Source organism: Rhinatrema bivittatum, chromosome 1 (assembly GCF_901001135.1).
Source record: "Rhinatrema bivittatum chromosome 1, aRhiBiv1.1, whole genome shotgun sequence".
In the NCBI taxonomy this organism is placed as follows: domain Eukaryota; kingdom Metazoa; phylum Chordata; class Amphibia; order Gymnophiona; family Rhinatrematidae; genus Rhinatrema; species Rhinatrema bivittatum.
The window spans coordinates 4,999,392-5,017,533 of NC_042615.1; the positions used below are offsets into that span (position 1 = coordinate 4,999,392).

Consider the following 18,142-nt stretch of genomic DNA (forward strand, 5'->3'; position numbering starts at 1 on the left):
GCTTATAGAAGCATTCTTTTGTGATGTTTATGAATTTTTTGAAGTTCATTCGGGTGTTTAATATGGCCCCGAGATCTCTCACTTGGGTCACTGATGGTATACTGAGGTTGCTGGATGGGGGGTTGCAGTCATTGGGCGAGATGATGAGGAGTTCCATTTTGGAGGTGTTGAGGACTAGGTTGAGGCTAGAGAGGAGAAGGTTGATGGAGTGAAGGCAGCTGTTCCAGAAATTGAGGGTTTTGAAAATGGGATCTGTTATGGGGATCAGGATCTGAACATCGTCGGCGTAAATGAAATGTGTCAAGTTTAGACTTGCGAGGAGCTGGCAGAGGGGTAGCAGATATATGTTGAACAGTGTTGGAGAGAGAGACGATCCCTGAGGTACTCCATGAGAGGAGCAGATAGGTTGGGATTCCTTATTGCTTATTCTGACCTTGTAGTTCCTGTTGCTGAGGAAGGACCTGTACCAACTGAGGGCAGTACCAGAGATGCCGATGTCTGCAAGTCGGTTGATGAGGATTGGATGATTCACAGTGTCAAAAGCTGCTGAAATGTCGAGCAAAGCCAGTAAGTAGGATTGTCCTTTGTCTAGGCCCATTAAGATGTTGTCAGAGAGTGAGATCAGGAGGGATTCCGTGTTTAGGAATTTACGGAATCCGAACTGGGAAGGGTGGAGAATCTTGTGAGGGTCTAGGTATTCAGATAGTTGGTTGTTGACCAGTTTTTCCATTAGCTTAGCGATGAAAGGTAGATTGGCGATGGGGCGAAAGTTTGCAGGGTTACCTGGATCTAGGTTGGGTTTCTTTAGTAGAGGTTTGAGTGTGGCGAGTTTCAGGAGGTCAGGGACAGATCCTTGGGAGAGGGAGCAGTTTATAATATCCACCAGAGGTTTGGAGATGGTGATAGGGATGGTAAGTAGGAGTTTAGTAGGTATGTGGTCGGATGGGTGGGAGGAAGGCTTCATATTCTTGAGGATGGATTTGATTTCTAGGGATGAAGTGAGTTCGAAGGAGTTGAGAGTTGGTTTGTGGATAAATGGGGGGTTGTAAAAGGGAGGGGGCTGGTTGTTTGAGGAGGTCAGAGGGGCTAGTAAGTTGGAGATTTTCCTCTCGAAGAACGTAGCCAGTTCGATGGATTTATTTTGGGCTTCGTCATCTGGGATGGTTGGAGGAGCGGGTTTTGTAAGTACTGAGACATATGAAAACAAGGCCTTTGCGTCGTAGAGAAAGTTGTGGATTTTATTGGCATAGAAATCTCTCTTAGTGCGTAGAATGGTGTTCCTGTAGTAGTTCATGGAAACTTTGTAGGTTGACTGTGAAGCGGGTGTGGGGTCCTTGCACCATCGTTGTTCTTTGTGTCGTAGCTCTTGTGTAAGGTTCTTTAGTTCTAGTGAGAACCAAGGTTTTTTGTTTTGTCGGGCAGGGTTAATTTCCTTCGATGTCATGGGACATATTTTATTTGCTACGGAGTTTGTGATGTTGAGCCATGAGGTCATGGCAGAGTCTGCGTTGGAGAGGTCAAGGTTATGTAGGTCCTTAGAGAGGTGGGAGCTTAGGTCGTCCATGGTGCAGGGTTTTCTGAAGTGGATGGTCGTTTTGGAGAAGTGGGGTGTCAATCTTTTCTTTAAAGAGAGTTCGGTTGAAATCATCGAATGGTCAGACCATGGGATCGGGGTACAAGAAGGAGGGGCAGTAGGCGAGATAGATTCGTTTATGAAGATGAGGTCCAAGGTGTGGCCTGCTTTGTGAGTGGGTTTGTTGATGATTTGCTTGAAACCCATGGCCGTGAAGGAGGATAAGAGGGCTTCGCAGTTGGGGGTCGGTGGGGTCGAGTCTGCATGGATGTTGAAATTCCCCAATATAATAGCTGGGGAGTCCGTGTTGATGTGTTTAGCTATGATTTCAATGAGAGGAGATGGGTCAGATTTTAGGAGCCCAGGGGCGGCGTAGATTAGGCAGATTTGTAATTGGTTAGATTTGAAAAGGCTGATTTCTAGTTTGGAGGCCAATTTCAAGGTTTGGGGAATTAATCTGAGCTCTTTTTTTGCCGTTAACAGTAATCCGCCCCCTCTTTTTTTATGCCTGGGTATTGAAAATATATTGTAGAGTTGGTTGGTCAGGGCTATATCTGTATTTTTCAACTAAGTTTCAGTGATAGCACAGATATCAGGTTGAGAATCCAAAAGGTAGTTGTTGAGAATGTGGGTTTTTTTTGTGAGGGATTGTGTGTTAAATAGCGTTAGCGTGACTAAAGAGAGACCAAGGAACTGAGTGAGGGGAGAGGTCATGATAGGAATCAGAGATCTCTTTAGACGCTGATGAGTGGGGGTTGAATGTTTTCCTCTGTTATGGTAGAGGTGGGTAATAATAGGGATGGGGTACATTTGCATCTTAATAGGTTTTGTTGGCGGAGAGTCAGGGGTAGGATGCAGAAGGGTATTACTAGGGAAGTGGAAAATTCCCTGTGTGAGTGGTGAAGGGGGGGAAAGGCTGTTGCACTCAGAGGCTGCACGAAGGGGTGCACTAAGGGGCAGGCCCCTTTGTCGCGCTCCTTAGGCACGCGATGCAGGTGCGCAGCGCCAGAGGCGCACTCCTGCTGTTTAAATAATGCTCAGGTCCCACGTCGCCGCCTGGAGAGCGTCGGTGGGTGGGATCGGAGTCAGTCGCAAGGCAAGAGAGAGAGAAGAAGAGAGGCGGCCCTAACGGGGCTTTCCTCCAGGTGAGGGAGAGGAAGGAGCAGCTGGGTCACTGCTGACTCCCTCGGAGGACAGTGGGGTGCCGGGGGATCAGGCCTGCTGGTGTACGGAGAGGCCTGTGCAGTGAGGGCCCTCCGTGGAAGGCGGTCTGGTTGGAAGCAGGGCCTACTGTGGAAGGTAGCGCCTGGCGGCTAGTTTCGTGAGAAAATTTAGAATTGTAGGTCTGAGGGAGGTAGGCCGCGGCAGGGGCCTACCTGGATGGTAGCAACGTCGGGAGTCCTTTGCGCCGCGGAGAGGCAAGATGGTCCGGCGATCCGATTCCAATAGTAATAGCAGTGGCTATTCCCTGATTAATAGCAGTTAATGGACTTCTCCAAGAACTTATCCAAACCTTTTTAAAACCCATCTATACTAACTGCACTAACCACATCCTCTGGCAACAAACGCCAGAGCTTAATTATGCATTGAGTGAAAAAGAATTTTCTTCGATTTGTTTTAAATGTACTACTTGCTAACTTCATGAAGTGCCCCCAAGTCCTTATATTATCTGAAAGAGTAAATAACCAATTTAAATTTACCCGTTCGAGACCTCTCATGATTTTAAATGTAACTCCATTCTACCTCTTGTACTCAGTACTAAACCCAAATGACTGCCTCCCAAGCTGTAGCAAGGGTGTGGTTATATAGTATTACAAGAGGGTTGGCCATGGCAAATCCCACAGAAGTAGGGGTTGCATCTGCATGGCCCTCCAAATCCATCCTCCTCTGACTAGCTGACATTGTCACTAAATACCCAGGGCTTACTGGTAACCCAAGAAGTGCCCGGGTTACATAGATTAACATCCAAATTAATGACTTCACTCCCAGGCATATTAATGTTGAGTCAAGGTCCTTGTTTGGGATGGCAACCTGGTGTCACAAACAGAATTTCCCACTCATTAGAGACTAAGTCCCTGGACAAAAGAGTTTAAATGTCTTTGATTACCATGATTTATATTACTATCAGCAGAATTATTTGTTCTTCTTATGGGGGAGGCGGTGAGAGATGGAGGCCTCATGTCTATGGAGCCGCTTCAGTTACCTGTCACTAGTGCCCACCCATAGCTCAATATATTCACGACTATGATCGTCTTCTCCCGGTGAGCGGCACAAGACGACTACCATAGTTAGATGTACAAGTCCCAGTCACCAGCACTGCTGCTGGTGCTGACTGCCTGTATGGCCCGAGTCCTCTGTAATGTGGCCCCACCAGCATCTTCAGGGCCCCACATAACCTGGCAGCACTCCGGCCCATTTCAGAGCTTTGCCCCCTCCCATGACAGAGTTTCTTCTGCCACCACTGTGGCCCTGCTCAGGTGTGGTGAGGGATGTGGAGGGGGAGGTTCACTGGTGGCAGGGACCCTGATTTCCTGCCATGCTTTCAGCGACATTGTATGCTGGGGGAGGGGCATTGGAGGAGGTGAGTCTGCTCTTCATTAGTTAGCCATGTTGTGCCATTTGCTCATAAAAGGCAAACTAATGCTGTAATAAAAGGAAATGTAAGGCATTTGTTTTCTGGACAGCAGAAATTTGAGATGAAACCGATAAAAATAGAAAGCGCCTGTTTGTCAGTGCAATATTCATTTCCACTTCCTTGTACTTAGATTTAAAGCTAACCTTGCATTGCTGCTCTCTGGTTACCACATCCATCCCCCCTTAGCCCTCACGCTCTCTGGCCATACAACGCTGACTGGCCCCTATAGCACTAAGCTGCCTCTCTATATTATGCTTTTGTGATTTTAGCTCCTCTCCACTGGTACTGCCTGTCCCCAAATTCAAAATGCTAATCCTCTCCTCAGTCTTTCTGTTTAAAACGAGTCATTCCTACTCCCGCGCGGATCTGCCTTCTTATCCTAGCTGATCCAAGTTATTCTCCACCAAAAAACAAATAGCACTAACTGTAATGTGCCCTGCACAGAGGGCCATAGAAAGCCGAAATAGTATTACTATTGGGGGTTCAATAATGCACTGTTTTAGGAACTGGATCATCTTATACTATCTGGAGAAGAATCGACAGCTTCTTCTAGTCTGTGCTAAATTATTCAGGTGATTTGATAAAACTTATGAAGAGGATCATTGAACCAATCAATGTAGGGCTGGAAGAGGAGGAAAGGCATGCATGATCTAGAGGGCGGGAACCCTCTTCTTTGTTTCTGCCCTAAGCTCCAGCATTTCTAACACCTGCCCTGGAGTCACCAAGGTACAATTTTGAAATACCAGGACTTGGCACATGAGCAGAGGGGAGATGCTGTGAAGCAAGTATGAACTTTGGTCATTTTAGCAGTAAAACTCCTGTCTCCTTTTATGGGAATGAACGTAAACCTTTGGCTTGGCAACTTGCCAGCTTTTCATGCTTTAGCTGCTGGCACATCAGTAGAAAAGGAAGGGTTCCCCCATGAAGGTGCTCTGTAAGGAAGGATACATGACATGCGGGCATGAAATAAACTATTCCTTTGTTTTTAAGCCTTCAGTAATATGCTTCTTTTATGTTGGTTTATAGAGAGAGACAGGCATGTGGGTGTATGTGTGAGTAAGTTAATGCACAGATGGTCCTTAGTATAACTTGCTGAACCCTGGAAGCTGAGGGAAGTAAGGGAAAGGGGAGCTTAACAGCTAGCAGAGCCTAGAACTCCTCTTCAAGTACTGAACATCGACACTCAGTCTATTGGGAAGAACGGTTTTACTCACCAGGGCAAATTTCTTGTTCAGAATCATCTGCTCCACCAGTGAAGATTCATTGTGGAAGAGGTGAGGCTGCATGTGGCTCCACATATGAGGAAACCACCAGAAGTCATCCACTGATCCCAGCAGCAGATCATCTCCTGCATCCTCCTCCTCTGTCCCTGCAAAATAACGAGAGGATCAAATCCACTGATCCCAGCAGCAGATCATCTCCTGCATTCTCTTCCTCTGTCCCTGCAAAATAACGAGAGGATCAAATCCACTGATCCCAGCAACAGCTCTGCTCCTGCATTCTCTTCTTCTTCCTGCAAAATAACGAGAGGATCAAATCCACTGATCCCAGCAACAGCTCTGCTCCTGCATTCTCTTCTTCTTCCTGCAAAATAACGAGAGGATCAAGTCCACTGATCTCAGTAACAGGTCTACTCCTGCATTCTCTTCTTCTTCCTGCAAAATAACGAGAGGATCAAATCCACTGATCCCAGCAACAGCTCTACTCCTGCATCAAGCTAGGTTGAGAGAACCTTGCCCAAATCTCATCTTGGAGTGAGTTTCCTCACTCCAAAGGTCATCAAATCTTCATGAGACCACTGTTCTGTTCGCAGGTGTCATGTACAATGTCAAAGTGGCCCCTAACCCCCTACACTCTTATCTAATCCCCACCTCGAGTTACTAGGTGGGCCTACCATAGGGATACAAATACCTACCTATGGGCCATGACATTATGGCCAGGCTCTCTCTCTCTCTCTCTCTCCCCAGGGATCTGGACCCTTCAAGTCACCTGAAATAGGCCTTACAGGAGACATCGCAAAGGGCGATGAAACCTTACCGCACGGTCACGGCAGCTATCGCACAGCCTAACGCAATTCAAAGAGGTGTAGTTAAAATTGGTGTTATGGCTGTGCGATAGCTCTTCGCAGACAGGCTAACCCAGCCCACTCTCCGCCCCTAACTCCTCCTATTTTCTGAATTTGCATTGCACCATACGATATGGTGCGATTGCATGCGTTAAACACGTTTTCGCATGCGGTAAGGGCCTATTGCATGCATTAGCGGGGCTTTTCGCATGCGAAAACGCCTTATCGCATTTTGATAAATGACCCCCTAAGTTTGTACCTGAGGCAATGGAGGGTAAAGTGACTTGCCCAAGGTCACAAGGAGCGATAGCAGGACTCAAACTCTGATCTCGTGGTTTACAGCCCACTGCTCTAACCACTAGGCTACTCCTCCACTCCAGCCTGGGGCTGGCGTTAAATTTTCCGTATTAAACAGGGCGAGTTTGGTGCGTGGGCATTTTTTACATCCCAGAGTAATGGCTAATAACCTTGTCTACATAAATTTAGCTATTAGCTACACACTTGATTAGATGCATGTTTTGGATGCGCTAATCCCGTTATTATATCAGGCATTAGCTTAGAGCATCCAAAACACACGTTCAATTCAGAGTTAACCAGTGCGCTGGCCTGAGCACCCGATATTCCATTGGCCTCTCTGTTTTTGTGACATTATAACTGTAATTTGTGATCTGCACTGGGTAAAGTTACTTCTGGAAGAAGTGGAATATAAGAATTTTAAATAATTAAAGGGAGGAAGACTCAGGAAAATTATTAAGAAATCGTTTTTTAATGAGAAGGTGATGAATGTCTGGAATAACCTTCCGACAGAGGTGGCAGTAATCAGAATTCAAGACAGGACGGTGGAGTTAGGACAGGAAGGGGGAAGAGGTAGTGTAAAGTCAAGGGCGCGTATTGGTTTAGGAATGGAAATGCACAGTAGAGGGCACAAAGGAGGAGCTGACTGTGCCCACTTGCTCCAAGTGGTGGTAGGTCTCTGTGAAGTTTCCAGGGGAGATGGCAAAGTGGATCAACAGTAAGAGTTTAGTAGTCGCGGGTATGATGGGGGGAGATGGGGGTCACTTTGCATCAATGGCTTGACAGCTTGGTTACAATTCCCAGTAAATGGCACAAGAGTTAATACAAGATCTCTTGCAGGCTGACACAACTCCTTAAGTTAGAAGGGTGATAGGAGGGGTGATGACCAGAGCTGCTGTAACTGAGCAGACTGGGGAAGAGGGGGCAAAGGCAATCTACATTATTATTACTCCATAAAGGTAAACAGAGTAGGATAAAAAAGGGATTTACAAAGAATATCAAATACGAGAATTAGAACAAAAAAACAAATACATTGTAATTTGGAAGATTCAGGGCAGTCTTCCTGGTACAAAGTTTATTATATGACAACCTATTCAGGAAAAAATAGTTAGGAAGGAAGGGAAGAGTGATGGCACTATATATAAAAAATAATATTAAAGCAACAGAATTGCAGGGCTTACAAGGTAAGGAGGAGGCACTGTGGGTTAGTCTGGAAAGCAGGAATGGAAGAGGAATTGCAAAGGAGGCATTGTGAGGCTCAAAGGTGAGGGGAAGAATATGTAGAGGCTGATGAGGAAAAAGCAAAATTGAAAACAAATATTTCTGTTCGGTGTTCACTGAGGAAGGGCCTGGAGAAAGACAAGAAAATGGACACAGATAGGACTGGAAGCAAGGTAAAGCACAAACAATTTTCAGAAGACTGTTTATGAGGAGCTAACTAAATTGAAAGCAGGTAAAGCAATGGGGCCAGATGGATATATCTGAAGAACTTAGAGATGTCCTGGTAGCTCCTCTGGCTGCCTTTTCAATGCTTCTTTAGAGTTTGGAGTAGTTCTGAAGATCTAGAGATGGGCGGATGTTGTTCCTATTCATAGAAGTGGAAGAAAGAAGAAGGCTGGGAACTTCTCTCCTCAGTGTGACCTCTGTAGTGAGCAAATTAATGGAATCATTGCTAAAATAGAGGACATTGCAGTTTCTGGAATCCAGTGGATTATGAGATCCTAGGCAGCATGGTTTTATCAGAGGTAGAGCTTATCAGACAAATCTGATCAATTTCATTGATTGGGTGAATGAAATTGGATCAGGGGAGAACACTAGATGTAGTGTACTTGGATTTCAGTAAGTTAACACAGGACTGCATAGGTGACATAAATAAACTAAGCACCCTTGGTATGGGCCTTGTGACTGACTGGTTAAGTTGGAGTTGACAAAAGGTAGTGGTGACTGGAGTTCCCCCTGAGGAGAGGGGGTATTATAGGTGGTATACCATAAGGATTAGGCCTTGGACTGGTTCTTTTCATATTTTCATTAGATATTGTGGAAGAACTATTGGGAAAGGTTTGTCTTTAGGTGGATGATACCAAACTCTGCAACAGGGTAAAGTGTGGAAAACATGAGAAGGGCTCTATCAAAGCTAAGGAATTGGTCTAGAATCTGGCAGGTAATATATAATGCTCCAAAAACCCAAGGGTGCAGTACAGTATAGGGGTGAAATTTTTCTAAACACAAAAGAAGGGAAGGATCTAGGGATATTTGTATCTGATGATCTCAAGGTGGCCAAAAAGGTGGATAAGACAACAGGAAAACCAGAAAGCTGCTTGGGTGCACAGGAAGAGGAATGGTCAGCAGAAAAAGGGAGGTGATATTGTCCCTGTATAGGTCCCTGGTGAGACCTCACTTGGGATACTGAGTACAATTCTGGAGACCGAACCTTCAAAAGGATATAAACAGGATGGAGTCGCTCCAGAGGGAGGTCACTAAAATGGTCAGTGGTCTTCATTCTAAAACATATGGGGATAGACTTAAAGATCTAAGCATGTACACCCTAGAGGGGAGACGAGATGGGGGAGACAGGATAGAGACATATAAATAATAAATACCCGTCAAGTTTCCATGCACAGGAGATGGACCTCCTTCAACTGAAAGGAGGCTCTAGAACAAGAGGTCATGGGATGAGGGTGAGCAAGGGTAGAATAAGGAGTAATGAAAGGGTGGAGGTGGTGAACAAAGGACAGAAAGCACTAGCACAGGGGATTTCTGAGGGAGTGGTAGGCATTGTGAAGCTGAAGAGTTGGTGTGAATGGGCAGTCTTCTTCTGCCATAATATTTCTGTGTTTCTATTACAGACACTATTATTTAGGCATTGCTGATGAGAGGATCTGGCAGTGAGAACCACTCTCCACTGCAGTGCCCAGCTATTTCCACCCACCCAGACCTGATCACAGAACCAAAGATTCACAGATTTACTATTGTGATTTACTTAATGGAAACTATTTACGAGAGATTTCATCAGTAAAGTTATGCTGGAATACTGGTCTTGTGTGCAACTTGCTTATTGCTGTTCATTAAAGGAACTGATAGCAAATGCCCAGGACCCAGGAGGTTATCCTTTTCCTCTAGGGAGAACCTTATCGCCGAGTTTGGGAAATAAAGACATTGGGAGAACAGAGGCTAGATGTGTCCCTTGGACTTATTGATGTGTACTCCAGCAGGGTTTATGCAAGCAGAAATAAAATCATAAGAATATAGGAACTCCATCGAGCCCAGCATTTGGTTTCTATCTGTGGTCAATCCAGGTCTTGAGTAGTTGTCAGAAATGAATGCAGCTGGGAATAAGTTAATGCAGACATGGAGCAGTGAATGTACAGTCTGTGCAGGTGGTTTTCATCTTATAGTCTTACCTGTATGGTGGAACTTCCCCGAAAATCCCAGGTTGAATGTAAAATTAGCAACTTTTGTTCTCATTTCATTCTGAGTTTTGAGCAGGGCCTGAAACACAGAATGTGTTTAACATTAGAAAGAGGTTCATTTCCTTATTCCAATCACTGCTCACTTTTCCAATGAATCTGGTCTTGAAATCAAATCCCAGTTTTTAGATGATGATTTACCGAATTCCAATCCCTGTCTTCCCTCACTAAAATACAGTGCAGGTTATTACCCAGTCCACGAGACACAAGACCTCTTCGACCAGAGCGGGTCCTGAGTTACCTAGTCTTGGAGTCGGCCTTCAGTACTGTCGCCAGGTCTCAGAGGGGAGAAAATGATGCTGCCCTTTAAAATAAGCCCAGCTCTCCTTTTGGAAGAAGGTAGAGATCCCCAGTCAAGGCAAGGTCAGCTTTAGGGTAACTAGCACCCCGTGAGAAATCTGAAATTGGTGACTTTTCCCCAACTGAAAAAATGCTAGCTTTACTTTCAGCACCTCCCGCAGCCTCTCCAGGGATCTCTCCTTCGCCCAGCACAATCCCTACCTGCACCTGCTCCCCAGTAACATCACACCCCCATCCCTTCCCATAGAAGATCGGACACCACCAGCGAAGGCTGAGTTCCATACAGAAATTCTGCACTTTGAGTGCTATACACTCCTGTAACAATGAGTGCTGAGCAGAGCCAGAAGGTTTCCCACTACAACTCATCCAACATAAAAATGTAAAAAGGGTAAATTCTGTTGTCACCTCAGTAAAAGCAACACAAATTCCCTGGCAGGAAAACAAAACCCTACAAATTATACAATGAGAGAGAGAGAGCACGAGCGAGAAAGAGAGAGAGACTAGCTATAAGGCCCGCATACTAGGTAGTTATTTATACCTCTATATGAGGCCCACCTAGCTACTCGAGGTGAAGTTTAGGTATTAGTGTAGGGGTTAGGGGCCACTTTGACATTCAGAGTGCGACGTACGAACAGAATAGTGCACTCTTGTGAAGTTTTCATGACCTTCGGAGTGAGGAAACTCACCCAAAGATGAGATTTGTGCAATGTTCTCTCAACCTAACTTGATGGACTCTCTACCTGGATAACAGGTAGTCTCTCTCTCTCTCTCCCCCCCCCCCCCCCCCCCAGTGGTTGTAGGTAGGAAATACAACAATTCTGGCACTTATCACAAAGTGTGAAAATGTTATCGCAGTTTGCGCTAATACCTATGCAAAGCGCTAAGATAGCGCACTTTGCAATAAACAGCCTATTACCATAAAATACGCCCCTTTTCCTATCGCATGCAATATTTAGTGCATTTGATAAATCCAGGCCTAAGTTTGTACCTGAGGCGATGGAGGATAAAAGTTGAACTTTATAAACTTGAACAATAACAGCCCTACCTATGAAGAGACAACACTGCAAATATTACACTGAGCCCTAGAACACCAATACACCTCCAGCTGAGCAAAAGAACAAGCTGGACTGCTACCGCTTCCTACACAGAACCTACACATCAACCCCTATACATCAACCTGATCACCCACACGGAACACGTTAGCACAGACTGAAAATAAAAATATACAGACAAAAGCAAATGAGAGCCCCAAGAAGCCAGACTCTCCATGCGGTGCAAAACTGGAGAAAATGCATTTCCTCCTAGAGTGTGATAATCGCCTCAACTCTTTGGATTACATTTTAAAGGGATTTTGTATGTAAAAATGTCTTGTACGCATGTATGTGTAGAATGCATGTATAGAAATGATTGTAAACATAAATGGAGTACATGCAATGTTATGTGTTTGAAAGTAGAAAGTGGGTGTGTCAGGGTACACTTTGGATGCCTGCATGTAGTTTGCTATTTTATTTAAGCTTTATTTATATTCTGCTTTTTAGCACTTCAAAGTGGATTACATTCAGGTACTGTAGGCATTTCCCTATGCCCAGAGGGCTCACAATCTAATTTTGTACCTGGAGAGTAACGTGACCTGCCCAAGGTCTCAAAGAGTAACAGTGGAATTTGAATCTTTGTTTCTTTGGTATATAGCCCGCTGCACTAACCTCTAGGCTATTTCTCTGCTCCATTGTATGGAGTGGAAAACACGTGGACATCATCAAGAATGCACAAACGCTTTTACAACTCTGATTTAATGCGCCAAATTCAAACTTTCCTTGTCTTTTGGACCTGGTTGTTGTGTTGGCTTCTTGTGGTGAATGAAAGGGCAATCTGCTAGGAGTAGGGGGAGAATGTGTGTGGGTGTACCTGGTAAATCATTGCCCTTGCCCATAAGTTTGTTTGGCATATCATTTTAGGGGTTGTTTTGCGGCTCTGTCCTTCTGTCTATTCCAAGATTTGCTTCCATTCCTGGGGGAAATCTTTCAGTGGATGTAACTATGTATCTGAGACTGTGTGCACGTGTGCCTGGAGAGTGGGGCTGACTGGTGATAACTGGGGGTGAGTGTGCATGCTGGTGTGGGAACTCTCGGGGGATTTCCTTGGGAGGCCCCTTCGGCTGGCTTTATACATTTCTGGAGGAACAAATTAAAAAGCTTTAAAAGAAAGATTTGTAATAACTAATGAAACAGAATTTGTAATAACCAGCTTCCTTTATATTTATTATCTGATTGTGAATGCACAGATAAAACAGGTCACCAGCAGTAACCCAAAAGGTGAGAGCTCTGAGTGGCATAGCAAAACTCCACACCTTATAAATGATCTTAAAACATTGATAACAAGCAATAGACAATTCAACGGTCAGTATATCATACTCTACATGAATATTAATGACATTATATCAATATTTATTGAATTCCAAGAACTTACAACAAATTCATTGTACTAAATCCTACTATGCATATGCCTACATGATAACAGCTTTTTCTTTCATCTTGTTTTCTCCAAAATCCTTTTCCAGAGTCTCATTTCCATTTCCTTTTTTTCTCCCTGTCTTATTTACATTCCTCTCCAGAACCAGTGCAAGGATATTAGGTGCCTAAGGAGAATCTGCATTGCTGTAACACAGTTACCTGTTATGGATCCCTGCCTGCGGGTCCCCCCACAAGCAGGCACTTACTCATCCATGCTGCCTCTTCACCCAACGCGGCACGGATGCCGCCGAAGTCAGGCCTTGTTGCGCGGTTGGAGCCGCGGAGTTTCTGCCTCTCTTCGCGGCTGGAAGCCGCCGCCAACGTCACTCCTTCTTCGCGGCGTGAAAGCCGCATCCCCGGGTTCTAGTGGCGGCTGGAGCCGCCCCCGGGGCCTCCTGCAGCTGCTGGAGCCGCTGCCGTCATCAGAGCCTGCTCTCCAGGCCCAGCCATGTCTTCTGCGAGAGGACGTCAGTGCAGGCCGCTGTCCGCGGTCCTGCACAAGTTCCTGCTTCTCTCCTAGGTGCCGGCGCGCCTCTTTTCAGGATTTAAAGGGCCAGACACAGGAAGTGTGCTGGCCCCACCTAGGGAGTGGACTTCCTGCTCCAGCCCTATAAAGGGCTGCTCTGTCACTTCAGTCGTCGCCTTGCATCGGAGTTACTTCACTCTGGAGGCTCCTGCCTGCCAGAGCTCCGTCAGGTCTTCTTCATGGAGCTCCTCTTCGTTTTGTCTCACCATGTCAAGTTATGTCTTCATGCTATGTCTTCATGCCTGAGGTCCTCGTCCAGGTGTCCTGGTGTTCGACCCCTGGTGTTTTGCCTCCTGGTGTTTTGCCCTTCTAGGTGTTCACGTCAGCGCTCCTGAGCCTTCTGGTCCTGTCGGTCCTGCTCCCTCGGATGATGTCTTTCCTGGGTTGGAGAGGCCTGCAGGTGGACTGATGTCCTGAGCTCCTGAGCAGTCTTGTCCTGCCAGCCGTGTTGGTGCTTCGGATGACATTGGCTTCGTCGTCGGAGTCCCACCTCGACTGGATCCTTCCTGCGCTTGTCCCACTCCCAGTGTGGTCCGTGACCAGCCTCCTCTGGCTGTGTAGGGCACGCAGTGGGACAGGGTGGTCCACGACCAGTCCCACGGGTGGACTGAGTAGGGTGCCATAAGAGACAGTGCCAATGTCCTCCTGCCTTGCGTCTTGTCTTGTTTGGATTTCAAGTTCCTCATCGTGTCTGCACTTCAGAGTCTTGTTCCTGATGTCATCGCATCGACCCTGGTCCGGGATGCTGTCGCATCAACCATTGGTCCGTGATGTCTTCGCATCAGCCCTGATGTTATGCCTTCCATAGTCCTGGTGACACGTCTTCACCTTCGTCATTGTGTCATGTCTTTATGTCAAGGCCCGTCTGCCTTCATCCTCAGGCCAGGCCTGCTTCTCCATGCCGTTCCAAGTGGCATGTCCGAAAGGGCTCAGAATGGTTGGAGGACCATTCAACTTCCAACATCATCCTGTTGTTGGCCTTGGGAGCTTGCAGGCCTGGCGGAGGGTAAGACCGTCTGCCATGGTGGAACACGCCGTCAACCCTCGGTGCGGTCCTGGATCCATCTGGGGTCGGGCTGAGGCCCAAGGGCACACTAAAACACCCCTTTACGTAACATTACCTACCAGCAGTGGCTCTGACAAAGCAGCCCCCAAGCTCCAGTAGCCCCCCTTTTTCCCCGCAACCTCCCATCTCTTTCTTTTTCATCCCCCAGCCTCAGCAGCCACCCTCTCTCTTCCCCCACACCAGGCATTCCTCTTTCAACCCCACCCCAAGCCACAGCAGTCCCTCACTTCTAGCAACTCCTCTTTCCTAGCTTCAACAGCCTCCCTCTCTCTCGTTTCTTCCCTTCACACCCAGCTACTCATCTTTCCCACCCAGCCCTCAAAGCCCCCAATCTCTCTTCCTCCCAGCTCCAGTTTATTTCCCCTCTGATCTGCTTTGACCTGACCCGACCTAACAGCAGGAAAGCAGTGCTGGGTCCTGGAGCAGCTGTACACCTCCTGTCACCAGCACTTCTCTGCCCAAGCCCTGCTTCAAAGCTCTGACCTTTAAACTGAACCATGCGGGGCAGAGAAGGGCCAGGGGCAGAACATGCTTAGAAGTGCCAGGCCCAAGCATGGTTATCCTATCGGCAGAATATAAAAAAAAGAAGCCTGCAAACCTTGTAAACACAATTCTGAGATTATGATATACCAAAACGATTGAAAAAAATCTCAGTCAAACTAAACGTCTGTTGCGCCGGAGGTGGACCCTTGGGTCGAGGTGGGGTTGACGCTACCTGTAGGAGGGATCCTACGGCTCCCCACCGTTGGCAGGCAGAGAGGGCTGATGGACGGAAGCCGGCTGGTGCTTCACCAATACCAGCCCTCATTCCACGTGAGTTGAGCATTTGGATGCCGGGGCTGGCTGGACTTAGGTGGCCTCCGTCTGTGATTGTCGATGGATGGATCAAGGTCAGCCCAGAGGCAGCAACAGGTGAGGGTATCAGTCCATACTGGACGAGGCAGAGTCCCGGAGACCTGGGCGCCAATAGGAACACAGTCAGACAGGGGGTGCCCGAGCAAGAGCAGGCTAAAACCTGAATAAGCCACGTCCAGGACAAGGGCTGAAGAGGCGTCGTTGAGCAAGCTGGGTTCAGCGCTGGTGGCAATCTGGAAGTGCTGGTAAGCAAGGCTGAAGTCTGAATGAGGAGAGAAGCAAGTGGAAGGTCAGACGAAGCAGAAGTCCAGGGCTGGAGAGAGGCAACGGAGTAGTCAGGCAATGCAGAGGCCCAGGGCTGGAGAGAGTCAACGGAGTAGTCAGGCTATGCAGAGGTCCGGGACTGGAGAGAAGCAACGGAGTAGTCATGCAATGCAGAGGTCAAACCAGGTCAGCAGTCCAAAGGGGAGACGAAGGAACAGGAAAACGGAATGAGGAAACAGGAACAAGGATACTCAGGATCAGGAACCAGGAACAGCAGAAGCAACGAGCACTCGACCAGCGAGGGGACCTGTTGCAAAGGCAATCTGAGGTAGCGGGGTCCGGCCTTATATACTGGACCTCCGCTGACGTCATCATCCGGAGCCTACGGCTAGGATCCTGCCGCGGGCCCTACTTAAGGTCTGGTTGTGCGCGCGCGCCTAGGGAGGGGCATGGCGCTGGTCAGAATGGCATCTCTCCGCGGGCCACGCGGAGATGCCTGGAATGGAGTTCCGGGAGCAGTAGCAGAGCCGGAGGCACCAGGGGCGGCCCGAGGACGGAGCTGGCGGTCCACAGCCGCCAGAGACAAGGGACCAAGCACTGGATTACTTTGAAAGAGGTGAGGGTGCCGAACCGTGGGTCTGCCGTGGCCGGCGCACGTAACAACCTTAAACTCAAGAGACATTGAAAACACAGATCGTGTAATGTATTTGTAGGACTGCCCCTGCATCAACTACTAGATTACTCTGGAAGGGTTGAGTAAAGAAAAGTCCGCTTTTGTATTTTTATGATTTTAAAGTGCAAGTAAAAATTTTTCAGATGGAAATCAAAATGAGAGCAACCTTGATAGTACAATTTGTAGACATGGCAGAGAGAGATCAGGTATTTAGAACATATTTTAAATATCAAAAATTAAACTTTCATGGCTTCCCAGTAAGAATCTTTCCGGATATTGCGTTTAGTACACAAAGTAGAAGGAAGGAGTTTATAGCATTGCGTGAAAAGGTTACTCAAAAAGGAGCCAAATTTTTTTTACGTTTCCCATGTCGTTGTATAGTTGAGTATCAGAATTCAAAATTTATGTTTAATCAGCCTGAACAGTTGCGCAAGTATTTGGATTCCTAACCCTAGGATATCCTTAGTGGGGGCATAAAATAAAGTAAGAAGCAGTCGACACAAAAATGATGTGATATTTCTTTGTTTAACCTGCTCAAGAAATTTGTTTTGTTTAGTAGGTTTCAATATTTCTAAAAATGTTCTATGTAGTTCAGAAATGTATAAGTAAATTTCTACTGCATTTTATGTATTTTGATGTATAACTATAAATACATTTCTGTATATTTCAATGTAATTAATATACTTAATAAAAAATAAATTAAAAAAAAAATTTTTTTTCAGTTACATAAGAACATGCCATATTGGGTCAGACCAAGGGTCCATCAAGCCCAGCATCCTATTTCCAACAGTGGCCAATCCAGGCTATAAGTACCTGGCAAGTTCCCAAATACTAAGTCTATCCCATGCTACTGATGTTAGTAATAGCAGTGGCTATTTTCTAAGTCAATTTAATTAATAGCAGGTAATGGACTTCTCTTCCAACAACTTATCCAAACCTTTTTTAAACCCAGCTACACTAACTGCAATAACCACATCCTCTGGTAACAAATTCCAGAGTTTAATTGTGCATTGAGTGAAAAAGAATTTTCTCCGATTAGTTTTAAATGTGCAACATACTAACTTCATGGAGTACCCCCTAGTTTTTCTATTATCCGAAAGAGTAAATAACCGATTCACATTTACCTGTTCTAGACCTCTCATGATTTTAAACACCTCTATCATATCCCCCCTCAGCCATCTCTTCTCCAAACTGAACAGCCCTAACCTCTTCAGCCTTTCTTCATAGGGGACCTGTTCCATTCCCTTTATCATTTTGGTCGCCCTTCTCTGTACCTTCTCCATCGCAACTATATCTTTTTGGAGATGCAGTGACCAGAATTGTACACAGAATTCATGGAGCGATACAGAGGCATTATGACATTTTCCGTTTTATTCACCATTCCCTTTCTAATAATTCCCAACATTCTGTTTGCTTTTTTGACTGCCGCTGCACACTGAACCGTCGATTTCAATGTGTTATTCACTATGATGCTTAGATCTCTTTCTTGGGTTGTAGCACCTAATATGGAACCCAACATTGTGTAATTATAGCATTGGTTATTTTTCCCTATATGCATCACCTTGCACTTATCCACATTAAATTTCATCTGCCATTTGGATGCCCAATTTTCCAGTCTCACAAGGTCTTCCTGCAATTTATCACAATCTGCTTGTGATTTACCTACTCTGAACAATTTTGTGTCATCTGCAAATTTGATTATCTCACTCGTCGTATTTCTTTCCAGATCATTTATAAATATATTGAAAAGTAAGGGTCCCAATACAGATCCCTGAGGCACTCCACTGTCCACTCCCTTCCACTGAGAAAATTGTCCATTTACTCCTACTCTCTGTTTCCTGACTTTTAGCCAGTTTACAATCCATGAAAGGACGTCACCACCTATCCCTTGACTTTTTACTTTTCCTAGAAGCC

At 46.1% G+C, this 18,142-nt stretch overlaps 1 protein-coding gene across 2 annotated transcripts in view; it reads right to left on the reverse strand.

Annotated features, from left to right (window-relative positions):
• The window catches only part of LOC115074355 (bifunctional heparan sulfate N-deacetylase/N-sulfotransferase 3-like), a 416,141-nt gene that overhangs the window by 275,940 nt on the left and 122,059 nt on the right, over positions 1-18,142 (reverse strand). For both annotated transcript variants that reach the window (XR_003852387.1, XM_029574134.1), the window contains exons 3-4: positions 9,969-10,056; positions 5,423-5,577 (exon numbers count right to left, since the gene is read on the reverse strand). Coding sequence is in view for 1 of the 2 variants with exons in the window: in XM_029574134.1 (XP_029429994.1) it covers positions 5,423-5,577; positions 9,969-10,056 (243 nt within the window). In the remaining variant the exon portion in view is untranslated. The remainder of the gene's footprint in view (positions 1-5,422; positions 5,578-9,968; positions 10,057-18,142) is intronic.